The sequence below is a fragment of the Camellia sinensis genome, chromosome 10 (assembly GCF_055761805.1).
Source record: "Camellia sinensis isolate YWXY chromosome 10, ASM5576180v1, whole genome shotgun sequence".
Lineage (NCBI taxonomy): Eukaryota > Viridiplantae > Streptophyta > Magnoliopsida > Ericales > Theaceae > Camellia > Camellia sinensis.
This window is the reverse complement of record NC_138970.1, coordinates 132,019,707-132,034,870: the sequence shown is the minus strand read 5'-3', so window position 1 is coordinate 132,034,870 and position 15,164 is coordinate 132,019,707. Positions and strand designations below refer to the sequence as shown.

Here is a 15,164-nt window from a genome sequence, read left to right as displayed (position 1 = left end):
GTGCCGGAGTCTTGCTGAGAGGAAGTACTCCGAGAGTTTCACCATTCATGCCTTGTGGTGCATTCGAGAGGCACAAAGATGTATCACAACCTTAGTCGCCAGTTTTGGTAGAGGGGTATGAAGAAGGATGTGGCGGTGTTTGTATCAAGCTGCCTTGCTTGTCAGCAAGTGAAGGTCAAACATTAGAGGCTAGCGGGTTTGTTGCAACCCTTGCCTATAGCCGAGTGGAAATGAGAGGATGTTACGATGGATTTTGTTGTGGGCCTTCCGAGGACTCAATGAGGTAGTGATACCATTTGGGTAGTAGTTGACCGGTTGTTCAAGTCCGCGCACTTCATGCCTATGCGCGTGAGTGATTCGGTAGACCATCTTGCCAACTTGTATATCAGGGACATAGTGAGGTTGCACAAGGTCCCAGTAACGATTGTATCGAATAGAGATCCGCGTTTCACAGCTTGGTTGTGGCAGAGCTTGTAGAGTGCCTTGGGTACTAAATTGACCTTTAGTACCGCGTATCATCCTCAGACTGACAGGCAGTCCGAGCATACTAATCAAATCCTTGAGGATATGCTTCGGGGTTGTGTCCTCGACTTTAAGAGTTCGTGGGAGAGGCACTTGCCCTTGGTAGAGTTTGCCTATAACAATAGCTTCCAATCGAGTATTGGTATGACACCATTTGAGGCTTTGTATGGCCGACTGTGTAGGTCCCATGTGTGTTGGGCCAATGTGGGTCACTACAACAGAAAGTGTCTTTGGAGACGAAAACTAATGACGAAAATAAATTTTGTCATGAAAGACTTACCTTTTAGTGAAGAAAATAATATTTCGTCTCCAAATGTTCCATTTTTAGAGAGAAAAATAAAATTTCGTCACCAATCTACATCATAATAAAAAATTAGGTGACGAAATTATTTTTCGTCATTATTTTTATTTTTTTCGTCACCAAAATTTTTTCCCGCTATTAAAAAATTTGGAGGGAATTATGCTGCCAAGTTAGTGACAAAAAATTTCATCTTCATTAAAAATATTATTGGTGAGGATAAATATTTTGTCACCAAATATTTCAATATATAAAACTATGTAGTTTTGTGTTTTGGAGACAAATTCTATTCCACACCAAATCCATTCTCTTGACCCAAATAATCCATTGCTCTCATTTCACATGCAGAGGCAGACTGTATAGCTTCATCAAAGCTTTCTGTTTCTCTCTCTTGCACCATTGTCCAACTCGCAAAGGAACACCATCTAACTCGTAGCACCGTCCATGAATTCCAGGTTAGTTGTAGTCTCTGTTTCTCTTTCTCTACCCCTCTCTCTATTCGGGTCTCTCGTTTCTCATTCTCTACCCTTACTCTGTCTTCAGACGCGTTTGGGTCAAGATGAGATTAAAGCCATTCCATTCATTGCTTCTAACATTTCTATAACTTCTCTACTTTGAAGGGTTCCATGAACAACTTGAATGATTTTAATTGGGGAAAAAAATATGAAAAATATAATGATTAACATGTTCTATATTCTGATTATGATATTCATATTATAATCAATATAATCATTGAATTGAATGGATTGTTGTTGATTCTACACACTGTAAAGTCTCATGATATTCTATTGTGTTTGCTAGGTGTTTGATAAAATGCCACAATGGCTAGTTTTTTTTCTTTATTGTTTTGTTTTGTTTTGTTTTGTTTGTTTGTTTGTTTGTTTTTTTTTTTTGTTCCTTTTTTTTTGTTTTTTTGTTGGCTAAACTGGTTCAATCTCGGATCTCTCCCATGGAGTTTGTGGCTTGTGGTAGTAAATTACTTCAACCCAAATTTCGGTATGTCAGTGTTGTGTTAATTAAATCTTTTTAATGAATATGACTTTCCATATAGGTTGTATATATTACTGAATTTATTTTAATTTTCTTAATAATAAATCTTTTTCAACTACTATATAGTTATAAATAATGATTAATTTATTGTTGCTGACAGACTTTAGGACAATGTTTTCAACTCTGGGGAAAATGTTACGTATTGACTGTAGTTTTTTCAACATTTTATTTGTTCATATCCATATTAGTAACTTGGGATTGGTGTTTGGCTTTTTATGTGGTCCTTATGTCAATTAGAATTTTGGATTGACCTGTTCTATGTTAAAGGTCATGCCTCTTCAGAAGTGTATTGTCAATCTGTCATAATATTCTGTAAATGTGAGTGTGTGTGCGTGTATTTTTTTTTTTCTCTTTTTTGGGGAGGGGGGGGAGTCGAACTTTCTTATTCTGGGGTGCAGACAGTCTCTTAATTTTTTTGCTTGTTTTTGCCTAACATGACAATGAGTAATGATATCATAAAGTGTAATTTTGATGAATACATTGATTGTTTTTGTATAATTAATTTAGAGTTCAGAAACCAAGAAAAATTTATTAGATCTTAATGATTGTCAAGTTATCAGTCAATTCATGCTGATATGTGGTTAGGTTTTGTTACAAAGTTCCGTTGGAATTTTATGCACCATGGTGCGGTCACTGCAAAAACTTGGCTCTAATCTTGGATGAAGTTGGTGTTTCATTTGAAAGTGATGCTGATGTTGTCATTGCAAAGATTGTAAGATCTATAACCCAAACTAGCTAAAGACTATTTGAAGAGATTTGTTGCTTTGTCAGTATAGACAATTATTTTCTACAAATATTGTGCACCTGAATTTTGTTTCAATATTACTCTCAAAGTACCTTTCCTTTAATGTTATTTTTGCCTTGCAAATTGAAATCATTTTCTTCCGTCATTTCTAGGTTGCAGGTTCATGTACTGTTCATCTATGGCTTCTAAAGCTGAAGAGTAAAATTCTTTTCCTTCTGGCTTTTACAACAATATATAGTAAAAATTATTTTTAATTAATCCTAGCTTGATATTTTGGCTCATCTATGTTGGTTTATTTCTCATCCGTTAATCTACATTCTGCTTTCTAATTATTGATATGATTTTCTTATTTGTATCTTCGGTTATGATTTTTTCTGCACCATTACCATGGGATTTCTTTACCGCATTGAAAGCATTGGTTTGATTACAACTTACTGGTTTCATCTGCGTAGATATTGATCCATTTTTTTGTTACAAATTTTATTCCTGAATTGCTTTCACCATTTTGTACTTTGTAGGATGCCATTGCAAATGATGTACCAATTGATATTTTTGACGTGAAAGGTTATCCAACATTGTACTTCAGGTCAGCAGGTGGAAATCTATTGCAGTACAATGGGTAACTTACCAAAGAGGATACAACTGACTTTATTCAGAAGAATCGGGATAAACTTGCCCAGCAGGAACTTGGAAAAGATGAGCTGTAGTGAAGGTATTTTTGTAAACATTACAATTTTGTTTATCATTTAAGGTAGTAGTGTCAAACTGTAATCAACAAAATGTAACATGCACTGGCCTGCTGTGAATTGGGGCAGCTGTGTGGACTGGTTATTTGGGCAAATTTCTGGCCACTCCTTGGCCACTACTGTGAAGAAATTGATGTTTACTTGTGCTGTCTATTGTATCTGGCAGGAGAGAAACTATAGGATTTTTCTCATTTTCCCCATTTTCCCTTTGTCTGCAATACTATGCTGCTACTTAGTTAGGGATGTTGTAGGTTGAGTGATTGTGAGCCACCTCAGTTAGGTGTATTGATTGAGATTCTTGAGAGTTGAAAGTGTTTTGTTTATGAGGGAATTTGAGCCCATATATAAGTGTTGAGAGATGTGAGACCTCCATATTCATGTATTCTTGTTCATTATCTTGCTTTGCAGGTTGTCAAGCTGGTCTCATGTAGGGAGGAGGGTTGAGATGGTGAGTCCCTATAACTAGGCTCAATTCTGTGGGTTGAGTGATGGTGAACGACATGGTTTATCTAACTCTTTTTCTGTAGGTTGTCAAGTTGGTCCTAATTGTAAGGGAGTTTTTTTGTTGAGGGTTGAGTGTTTGGCTAGCTCTCATAAATTGTTTGGAGTGTTTTGTGTTGCGTATTGAGCGTTGAGTGAATGAGGACTAAATTTTGTGGGCAGTTTTTACCCAACTTTGTTTTATAAAATGTAAATTTGTCATTGGGGTTTACTGGAATCTGAACTAGCAGTATATTGAATCTGTTCAACCTTCCCATAGGTCTAATATGTGGTGGTTGAACAGATTTCTTTTAGGCCTGTGAACATTTGCTTCTGGTTGTTTGCAACTGATTTTGTTGTTTCGAATCTGTTGTGATGGATTTCCTGCTGTTATGCTGACTGTGTCCCCAGTTGTTGTTCTGCTGTAATGTTGGCTGGTTTATTTCTCTGCTGGCTGCAGCCCATGCTGATTGCAGTGTTTTTTCACCTCTGTAGAAGCTTTGCTGCTGTGATTCCTTTTTGCAACACTTATTAGTTTTTCTACAACATCTGCAGAAGTCATGTGGATATCCTCCAGCAACAACACATAAATTCTGGAAAACAAACTATGTGATTTGATATTAAAATAGTTTTTTTTTTTTTTTCTACCGCTTGCTTATGATTTGTTATAGCTATAACTTTTGTGTAATCTTCATGTTAAATATAATTAAGTTTAGGTGAATGTTTTTCTTTGAACACTTATTAGTTATGCTGTGTTTTTCTTTGAATGTTTTGGTATCAAGTTTTGTGGATCTTGTAATCGAGTTTGATCTTTAGGTGACTCTTCTCAATGGCCTTAGACAGGATTTGACAGGAATTGATGAGCAGGTATCTTCTACACATTGATATATATATATATACACACACGCATGTACACAATCACACACGTGGATGAGGTTAAGGGTGAACCAACTGAAAACCCATAATGGTCTTAAGAGGTTGAGAGTAAACCTACTGAAAACCTGGATATGTTATATTTGTTGTATGGGTGAATTTCGATAGTTTTTGTTTTCAAATGGCAGTTATGATAGTAGATTGACAAAAGCAAAATGGTAAATTGATTGCAGTTATGATGAACATCTATAACTATGTTTGTGTTTGTGAGCTATTCTCATTGAAGTCTGAAGTAGTTAGTCTCAATTGTTCTCATTGATGTGTGTTGTAATATATGTCTTTGTTGTGGGATTCACATTTGTAATATATGTCTTTGTTGTGGGATTCACACTTGTTATGAGTCTAAGTTAATGCATCCATTGAATTTTTGAACTTTTCAAAACTTTGGTTGTGTAGGTCATAACTGAGGAGATGGAAGTTATTTTTCAATGATAGGGAATACTAAACCAAAAAAAAAAAAGATGGGGAATATTTTTTGTTATAATTGCTTTAAATTCTTTTTGTGAAAAGAACAAAAGCAAAAACAAACTTTGCATTTATGGTTAGTAGATTCTTGTGAAATGAAAATGACACCATATTCTGGTTCAAATGATGTTGAGTGGTTCCATGCTATGGATACCTCCTTGCAGTGGCAGGGTGACAAGAAGAGAAAAAAAAAAAAGCAGGCATCTATGTAGGTGCATGGTTTTAAAATTTGATGTCAAGTCATGTTAAGTGGGCCAAAGTTGTTCTCAGATAGGTGCCTATATTGAACAACAAGATGGCCAAACTACTGAAGGTTCCCAGAGTGTGGTTCATATTTGTGCCTTCCCATTATTATCATATACCAAAATTGTTGTTTTTGTCAGTTCCTCTTATATGATATGCTGTCTCGAAATTTGTAGTTTCTATAATTATAAACTTTATTGAGTACATTGTGTAGCCAAGACACTGAAAAGATTAGAGGAGAAGATTTAGGGATGGGTGAGCATTTTTTTGTGTGTAGATGTTAAATTATATGATTATGGTTTAGTTCTAGTGCTTTTTTATGTACATTCTTGAATCTAAATCCCTTAATTTCTCCCTTGTAGGTTTTGAGCCATTTGTTATATCTGATGCGTATAGTAGAGAAGACTGTTCAAAGACGAGTTGCTTTGGCTCTTGCCAACCTTTGTTCTGCAGAGGATCTGAGAACAATATTCATTGATAACAATGGTATGCCTTTTTCTAGGCTGACATTTGACATAATTGAAACTGTTGTCCTATCGATTTCATTTGCTTATATCACTTGTGTGCAGGATTAGAGTTACTACTTGGTCTTCTTGGTTCCACGAACCTAAAGCAGCAACTTGATGGTTCTATAGCCTTGTACAAGTTGGCTAACAAAGCCACGACTCTTTCTTCCATTAATGCTGCTCCTCCATCTCTGACGCCACAGGTGTGTGTCCTTTTTATTGTTAGTTTATTTGGCCCATGTCTTATGTTAGATTTGGAATTATTTCAAACAATTAGCAGGACTAGTATTTGGAAGATTTCGTGAAAATATCAGTTGACTTTTAATTTAAGAAATTTTGAATATGTCGTTTATTTTAATTGTGTACATGCATCTTGCAAGAGTTAGGGTCCTAGAGTAGAGTAGTGAGGCTATTAGCTTTTCACTAGACAATTGTTGAAATATTAATTGTGCTGTACTCAAGACCTCTGTCTTAAAGGGGTTTGGGCTTGTTGATTTGACCAAATTTCCAGCTTCTATAGTAATTACTGCTAACTGGGATTTAACTTTTATCATATTTCCTTCAATGTGTACCTTTTAGAGTTATATGCCAGTTGTTAGGTTTTATTTCTTGGCAATCCCGTTTGACAAAACTCCTTTGAGTTGTAATTTTATTCGCAGTTTTATTTCAGTGAGGCTATGAGTTGTTAGATGCGAATCCAACCCGAATCAAGCATTTCAGAGAAGTTTGTGATGATAAAGCTTTCAAGATTGCCACTTCGTTGATTATGACGGGGATCGAGCTGCCCGGTCAGCTCGCGGGGGTCCAGGGGGCAGCGCCCCTTGGCGGGTCCGGGGCAGCGCCACGGCGGGGTTGAGGGGCAGCGCCCCCGAAGCAAAATGCAAAAATGCATTCAAAGTTGCCTGTTCGATCATGTTATTTTTTTTTCAGTTTTTCCAGTTTTGGCCTGTCCGCTCGAGCGGGGAAACGGGCGCTCGAGCGTGGATTGGAAGCTCTCAGCATCTCTGCAGTCGCCTGAAAAAATACTGGATGGTGTGATTCGCCGCTCGAGCGGCAAAACCGACGCTCGAGCGTGGAGCCTGTATGAAATCATAGAATTTGTAGTCTCCGCTCGAGCGGGGAAAAGGGCGCTCGAGCGGACCGCGCGATCCAGATTTCCAGATTTGATTCTAGAGTTGGTTTTCTTCTGAAATTAGGATTGCTTTGGTTTTCTATAAATAGTTGGTTTTCTCCCAACACTAAAAAAACTTCTCCAGATCTTATTTTTGGATCTTAAGGTTTATATCTGGAGAGATTTTGCTAGTTTTCTTTGGTGTTTTTTATTGAGTATTCAACTCATGATCTAGAGAGAGTACATCAAAGGTTTGTTTGTTATACACAAAAGAGAGAGTTATTCTTCAGTTGTGGATTCTGAAGAATTCGAGCCTGAAGCTTTGGTGGATTCCGGAGTGGCTCATCAGAAAGACAATTCCGTGGTGAAGATGGGGTTGGAAGAGGCACATAAAGGTTGGTTCAATTAGGCGTTGTGGATTCGCTAGGTAATTGAGAGTATACCTGTGTAATTCCTTTAATTCTTCTTAGTGGATTGTCTTGTGGCTGTTGCCCGTGGTTTTTTGATCACAGTTGGAGGTGTCCAATTGTGGTTTTTTCCACGTAAAAATTGTTGTGTCTCTTTGTCTTGATTGTTTGATTGTTTGATTGGGATTGTTATATTCTGCTTAAAATTGATACATAATCACAAATCAACATCTAGGGGATTTCTAGATTTTTCACCAGTTATATTCTATTGTACCATGAGGTTAATGCTGATATCTAACCTTTTATCATAAATTAAACAATAGATGACAATTCTATGTCTATGCAGCATTTGGTTAATACAAGTCAAAACAAGTTTTTCTTTGTTGTTTTTGTTTCATTTTTGAGTTCAGATGACCATGATCTGAATCAAGATATACCGAACTTGCTTGCTGTGGTTCAAAGCCTCCATCCAAATATAGCTCTATGAAAATTTGTAATTCACTAATATATTTATAACAGTGAGATGGGGAAGTATCCTAACTTGAAATCAATGATGCTGTAAACATCTAAAATAAACTATCTATCTACGTCTTTGTTGTTATTGATATTTTTGCACTTCCTTGAGAAACTGACTTCACACTCGGCAATGAGAAATTATCGTGATAACAACACGAGAGGGACCAATGTAAGTTGTAGAAACATACAGAACTAGCGCGGCACTCTTGGTTTGCAAACTAAGTAAAAAAATGCACTTTTCCAACACTTAGGCTTGAAAATATGCCATCGGACTCCAAAATCGTGAAACAGCCACGAGCAGGCCCGGGGAACACCTCAGGAGGGACCGATGTAAGTTGTGAAAACTTACGGAACTAGCACGAGACTCCTTGCTTGAAAGCTGAGTAGAAAAAACGCACTTTTCCAACACTTAGGCTTGAAAATAGGCCATCGAGGGGGCCAAAATCGTGTAACAACCACAAGAAGGTCCGGGGAACACCCTGAACACCTTGGGAGGGACCAATGTAAGTTGTGGAAACTTACGGAACTAGCACGGGACTCCCAGTTTGAAAACTAAGTCGAAAAATGCATTTTTCAAACACTTAAGCTTGAAAATAGGCCATCGGGGGGTCAAAATCATATAATAGCCACGAGAAGGCCCGGGGAATGCCTCAAACACCTCAAGAGGGACCAATGTAAGTTGTGGAAACTTACGGAACTAGCATGAGACTCCTGGTTTGAAAACTAAGTAAAAAAATACACTTTTCTAACACTTAAGATTAAATATAGGCCATCGGGGGGCCAAAATCATGTAACAGCCATGAGAAGGCCCAGGGAACACCTAAAACACCTCGAGAGGGACCAATGTAAGTGGTGAAAACTTACAGAACTAGCATGGGACTCCCGGTTGAAAACTAAGTCGAAAAATACATTTTTCTCACATTTAAGCTTGAAAATAAGCCATATGGGGCCAAAATTGTGTAATAGTCACGAGAAGGCTTGGAGAACACCTTAAACATCTCGGAAGGGACCAATGTAAGTTGTGGAAACTTACGGAACTAGCACGGGACTCCCGATTTGAAAACTAAGTCAAAAAATACATTTTTCTTACACTTAAGCTTGAAAATAGGCCATCGGGGGTCAAAATCGTGTAATAGTCACGAGAAGGCCCAGGGAATACCTTAAACACCTCAGGAGGGACCAATGTAAGTGGTGGAAACTTATGGAACTAGCACAGGACTCCTGATTTAAAAACTAAGTCAAAAAATACACTTTTCTCACACTTAAGTTTGAAAATTGGCCATCGGGGGCCAAAATCGTTAAACAACCATGAGAAGGCTCGGGGAACACCTCAAACACCTCAGAAGCAACCACTGTAACTTATGTAAATTTACGGAACTAGCACGAGACTCCTGGTTTGAAAACTAAGTCGAAAAATGCACTTTTCTCACACTGAAGCTTGAAAATAGGCCATCGGGGCCAAAATCGTTAAACAACTACGAGAAGGTTCGGGGAACACCTCAAACATGCCGGATGCGACCATTGTAACTTGTGTAAACTTACGGAACTAGCACGGGACTCTCGGTTTGAAAACTATGTCCAAAAATAAATGTTAAATTGTATATTTAATTGATAAGATAGTAATTGTCTAATTTGCATTCTTTTTTTCTTTTTTGTGTTTTGTTTTGTTGCAGATTGGAGATTAGATATGGACATGTTTGGTAATCTGGAGAGCAGAAGCTTGCTCATTTTGTGTTTGTGTTTTTGTTCATTCTACCTTACATGTATTTTGGTTGCATTGTAAATTTTATACTTTTGTGGGTATTACAGGACATGTTTGGTCATCTGCACTTGATATTATATTTTTGTGGATGTTAGTAGACATGTTTTTTTGTGGATATTAGGAGACGCGTTTGGTAATCCGCATGCGGTTGATATTGTATTTTTGTGGATATTAGTAGACATGTTTTTTGTTGATATTATGAGACAGGTTTGGTAATCCGCATGCAGTTGATATTGTATTTTTGTTGATATTACGCTGAAATTCGACTATGGTGTTTATGAAAATGAATAGATTTTTGTATTGATTTGTAATAGATATTTTATTGAACAGGTTATTGAAATGCACAGAGAATTTTTAGTGTGAAAAAAAATTTTAAATTGAAAATATTACCCCTATTTTAATTTTTTTAATTATTATTAGCAACGAAAAAAAAATGTTAATAATAGTTTTCAAACAACATGAATAATTTTGTCACTAATGATATAGTACCAAACAAATAATTTCGTCACATTTGTTGAATATTTCGTCGTTAAATTGAAATATTTGGTGACAATGTTTTTTGTCATTGAAGAATTTTTTTTTGTACTCATTTTAGTGATGAATGTTTTTGTCACCTTAATCTATATCATTGGTGAGGAAAAAATTTGTCACTAAAACTTATTTGGTGATGAAATATTTCGTCACCAAAACAATTAAAATAAAATATTATCTAATTCTAGTGACGAAATTGATGTTATAGAGGACGAAAAATGCAACATTTGGAGATGAAAAATTTCATCGCCAAAAATGAAAAATAGGCGACGAAACTATTTTTTGTTACCAGGTACTCTCAGCGACAAACATGGTGACAAAATTTTTTCGTCACAAATCACTTTGGTGATGAAAATTTGGTGTTTGGAGACAATCAGTCTGTCACCAAAGGCCTTTTTTGTTGTAGTTGGTGATGCACCTATGTTAGGCCCGGAGTTGGTTCGAGAAACGACTAAGAAAGTTGCATTTATCCGTAAGAGGTTGGTTACGGCCTAAAGTCGCCAAAAGAGTTATGCCAATCGTAGGAGAAGGCCCTCGTCTTTTGAGGTAGGGGTCCATGTGTTCTTGAAAATATCACCTCGGAGGGATTTGATGAGGTTTGGAAAGAGTGGAAAGTTGTCCCCTCGATTTATTGGGCCTTTTGAGCTCCTTCAGCAGATCGGAGAGGTAGCTTACCATTTGGCATTGCCACCACAACTTTCCGGGGTCCACTATGTGTTTCATATTAGTATGCGCCGGAAGTATGAGCTGGATTCATCGCATGTGTTGGATTGGACCGACTTAGAGGTAGGCGAGGACGTCTCGTATGAGGAGAGACCGGTGAGAGTCTTGGATACCTGGGACCAAGTCTTGCGAGGCAAGACAATTCCTTTGGTAAAAGTATTATGGAAACATCACGGGGTCGAGGAAGCAACTTGTGAGTGTGAATTGGAAGTCCGAGAGAAATATCCGGACTTGCTTGTTGAGGCTTGAGCATGTATTAAGATATTGATTATGTTAAAGAAATGTAATAACGTTGTATATGTTTTGAATTATGAGAACATTGTATATGTTATGGGAGTTTGGAATTATGAGTTCAATATAAGCATTGTGTATGTTTTAAGAATATGAAATATTATGTATGATTGTATCACTTTTGGGAGCATTGTATATGCCGTATAAATTTCAGAAAAAGAACTTGGATTTTGATTAAACGTTGCACATGATTTGGGAAAGTATGAATTGTATATTCAACATTGCTTAAAATGGATGACCGGTGAATGGGTCATGGTAATGGAATTGAATGATTATCGTTGTCGTAATTAGTTTTAGCTGTGTATTAAAACTTAATTTGAAATTTCGGGGACGAAATTCTTTAAGGGGGGAAGGTTATAGCGATCCAAGTTTTGACCCGACACTTGTGATAGTCCGGACTTGGGTTTATGATTTCTGAATGTTGTTCATTGTCTGTTACTCTTTATTCCTCCTTAAATTTGGTTATTTGGGCGTGTTGAGTGTGTTTGGAACAGGTTGATTGCTTGGTTTTCAAACTTGGTGCTGCCTAGAATTTTGGTCCTCCACTCGAGCGGCGTTTCTTGTGCTCAAGCGGGATTTGCACACTCTCAGTATTTTGCACGTCTGCAAAAGTACTGGAGGGATGTTTTCTACGCTTGAGCGACATTTCTTACGCTCGAGCGGGTGGGCGCTTGTGTGGCTCTTCTTGCACTCGAACGGTTTGTCTATTGCCAGCAAAAGTATTGGATGCGAGTATTCTGCGCTCGAGCAGAACAACTTATTGTGTCTAATGCTCGAGCGTCAACTTTTACACTCGAGCGGATTGTGCATACATCAGATCGCGAAAATGACTTTTTACGTCACTTTTTTAGATCTTTTCATCCCAAAACCTAAGGTTGAGACTCTCTCTCTCTAAAACACTCTCTCTCTTTACATTTTCACCTAGTTCTAGTGGTTTCTCCACCCATTCACCTTTGTTAAAAAGATAAAGCATCTCAAGATTTACACTTTGATCCAAATAGAGTTGGGTTTGGGCATCTTTGAAGTTCCACCTTTGCTTGGCTTATTTTCTCTCTTTAAGGTAGGGATCTTCTACACTTTCATATGATCTTTAACTTAGTTATTTGTCATTGTGTAAGAACGGTGGGATTTGGGAGTAGTTTGAACAAACCTAGGGTTTGGTTAGGAAATAAAAGAGGGTCTTTGATGAATGGAAATTAAATGGTTATGGAGTTTGGAAATAAGGTGGTGTTGTGTCAAAATTGTTGATTTTGGAACTTGGGTTGATTTTTGGAAAAATGGAAAATTTTTCCCTAAAAAGATTACAATATTTATTTTGTATAAATAAATGAAATTGGTGTTGTAAACATGAAATTGGACGAACATTGAAATAGATGGTGGAGTTAAGTATGTAATACCTCTCACCTTTGAAAGTCTTGAATAAATTATCTGTCTTAAGATTGAATATCTGTTTAGAAATATCTGTATTGGGCTATCGGTGGAGGATAGCTATGATTGTTGTAGAAATTGTATGAGAATTAGGTGAATTGAAACTAATCATTTAATTGTGTCATTGAATATGAGGGTATGTTAAGGCATTCATAGTTGATAGTCATTGAATATGACGGTATTTTAAATACATTGTATATGTATAATGTTTTGGGAGAAGAAAGGTGATGTACTCCATGTTTTGGGAGGAGATAGGGGATGGATTCCATTGAAATTAAGTTGGTCGGAGTGTCTAGGGTGAAAGTCCCGAAATCATGTATATACATGGGTGCCGATCCCGCGGATGAAATTTCTGTAAAATAGCAAGATTGAAGTGCTTGTATGATGATTGTGTTGATTGAGAACCACTGAGTTTTAGTCTCAGTTGGGTTATTCAGAGAATTATAAACTTGGCCCATGAACTGAGATGAATTGAAATAATTTGAAATGAATAGATGAGAATGAATTTAGATATGAATATCAGTACCGCATAATCATGTGGAGAATGTGTGTTTTGTCATAAATGTTAAATATACACTTGACACTTATATTTTCGTTAGACCTCATATATTGTGATAGATTGTTTCTACTGGGTTTTGGCTCACCCTACTTGGGAAACCATTTTCAGGTACTGGTAACATGTTTCCTCCAAGGACGTAGTTTGGGAGGATCTGGGAGCTGGAGGCTTTATTTTGTTGTTTGTGTTTAATGCTTATTCAAGCCGAGGGCTTTATTTGTATAGAGCTTATGACTCTCTTTTGTTGTAACCAAGCAATATCTTGGAAAGATGTAAGCCCGTAGGGCATTTGTTTTGTTGATCATTAATTGGTATTACATGCTATAGATTCAGGATGAACATTTATGAATGTATAATGCATGTGTTAGCTTTTGTAATACAAACTCTGATGAATGCAAGTATTTTATTTCTGTTATCCTTCTGTTCATGAGTTGGATTTATTATGTTATTTTGGAGGCGTTACAATTACTGACAATAATAAAAGGGATAAGTCAAATGATAGCTAAACATCATGACTAGAACTTAATGGTGCAAAAGTAAGTCTATTACATTAATTCTTTGATAAATTCTAACATATAATTACTTATGATTTGTATAAAAGTTTTTGATAATGCAAATTGACAATGAAATTGAATACACACAAAACAGTGGGTTTATAAATATCAATAAATTACTTATGCAATTTCTATATGGAACGAAAACATTAAGTTTCATTTTCTTACAAAATAAATTTCATACAATTTCTGCATAAAACATAAATGATTCTTATAAATAATGCTATCTTTCTCATTACGTACGATATTCACTGCACAGAACTAGTCTCAAAAACTCTTTATTCTGTTTTCTTTTTTCATCTTTTTGGTAACATTATGTATTTAAGAACTTATTTATTATATTTTTAAAGTTTATATATGTTATATTTTGTTCACGATTTTGCTAAATTGTCTATACAATATGCTTACAAAGGAGTGCATAGTTAGTATACTCATTCTATTCTAAAGTTTATCCTCTATATTACAAGAACAAATACCAATAACAAGGACTTTTAAAAATTAATTACATTACATTATATTAGATTAGATGAAAACCACGTGCAATGCACATGCAACCCACTAGTATTATTATACATGTGAACACTAGGCTTAGTATCAAAAACCTCCAAACTTTCTCCTCAAGCCACGTGACAAATTTTTATATGCTAAAAGAAAAAATTATTATACTATATCATAAGGTTCGAACCAAAAACTTTTGTGGGAGCCAGAAAAAAAATATATATTAGCTTATGGGGACTAAACCAAACAAGGCCTACAATGGGTCTAACCTAAACAAATATTAGACCCCCCATCTATATAAAGAGGGGGGCATCCCAGAGAATGAGGCAGGTGATCTCTCTCCCCCACACAGCACACAAACACTCTTCATTTCTATACATTCGTTCTTTTAATCAAGTGACTAACTTCACCATCGGAGTGTCTCTGGCCAACAACCTCGGTTGGGTGGCACCAATCATGCTCATCTGTGCAGGTCTATAGGGACAAAGTTCATCTCTTCGTTGGATCTCCAAAATCCATGTGAGAAGATTTTCCTAGTCTCACAACTTTATATTTCATTAAAAACACGCCTACCGTTTAAGCAACTTAGATATTATGATATTAATTTCTTTATTATTTGTTTTTATTCTTACTTATCTAAATTCACTACAAGAAACTACACATTTGGTGACCAAATTTGGCGACCAAAACAAATTTAGTCACCAAAAATATACCTTTTGGCGAATATAAAAAAAAAAAAAAATTAGTCACCAAAGGTCCATGGTTTAGCTACTATTTGAATTTAGTTGAGATATATTGT

At 36.3% G+C, this 15,164-nt stretch overlaps 1 protein-coding gene across 14 annotated transcripts; it reads left to right on the top strand.

The window, feature by feature from the left end:
* Positions 1-1,002: 1,002 nt before the first annotated feature.
* On the top strand, positions 1,003-10,000 carry LOC114299544 (ARM REPEAT PROTEIN INTERACTING WITH ABF2). Of its 14 annotated transcripts, none has more exons than XR_014342631.1 (8): positions 1,099-1,275; positions 2,456-2,582; positions 2,768-2,813; positions 3,134-3,327; positions 3,770-3,809; positions 5,845-5,968; positions 6,052-6,191; positions 9,696-10,000. XR_014342631.1 is itself a non-coding variant. In XM_082892376.1 (8 exons), exons 5-8 carry the CDS (start codon positions 3,807-3,809, stop codon positions 9,705-9,707), a joined length of 279 nt encoding a protein of 92 aa, XP_082748502.1. In that variant the 5' UTR covers positions 1,099-1,275; positions 1,971-2,582; positions 2,768-2,813; positions 3,134-3,327; positions 3,770-3,806; the 3' UTR covers positions 9,708-10,000. The 14 variants fall into 14 exon arrangements, 12 of the variants coding, with proteins under 12 accessions (XP_082748508.1, XP_082748509.1, XP_082748504.1 ...); XM_082892376.1 differs by having other exon boundaries at positions 1,971-2,582; XM_082892375.1 differs by having other exon boundaries at positions 1,147-1,275; positions 2,470-2,582.
* The last annotated feature ends 5,164 nt before the right edge of the window (positions 10,001-15,164 follow it).

What these genes read in the sequence shown, in the direction of transcription:
- LOC114299544 (XM_082892378.1), top strand. An exon ending in AATATTCATTGATAACAATG is followed by an intron (nt 5,969 to 6,051) that starts GTATGCCTTTTT and finishes ACTTGTGTGCAG; the next exon opens with GATTAGAGTTACTACTTGGT.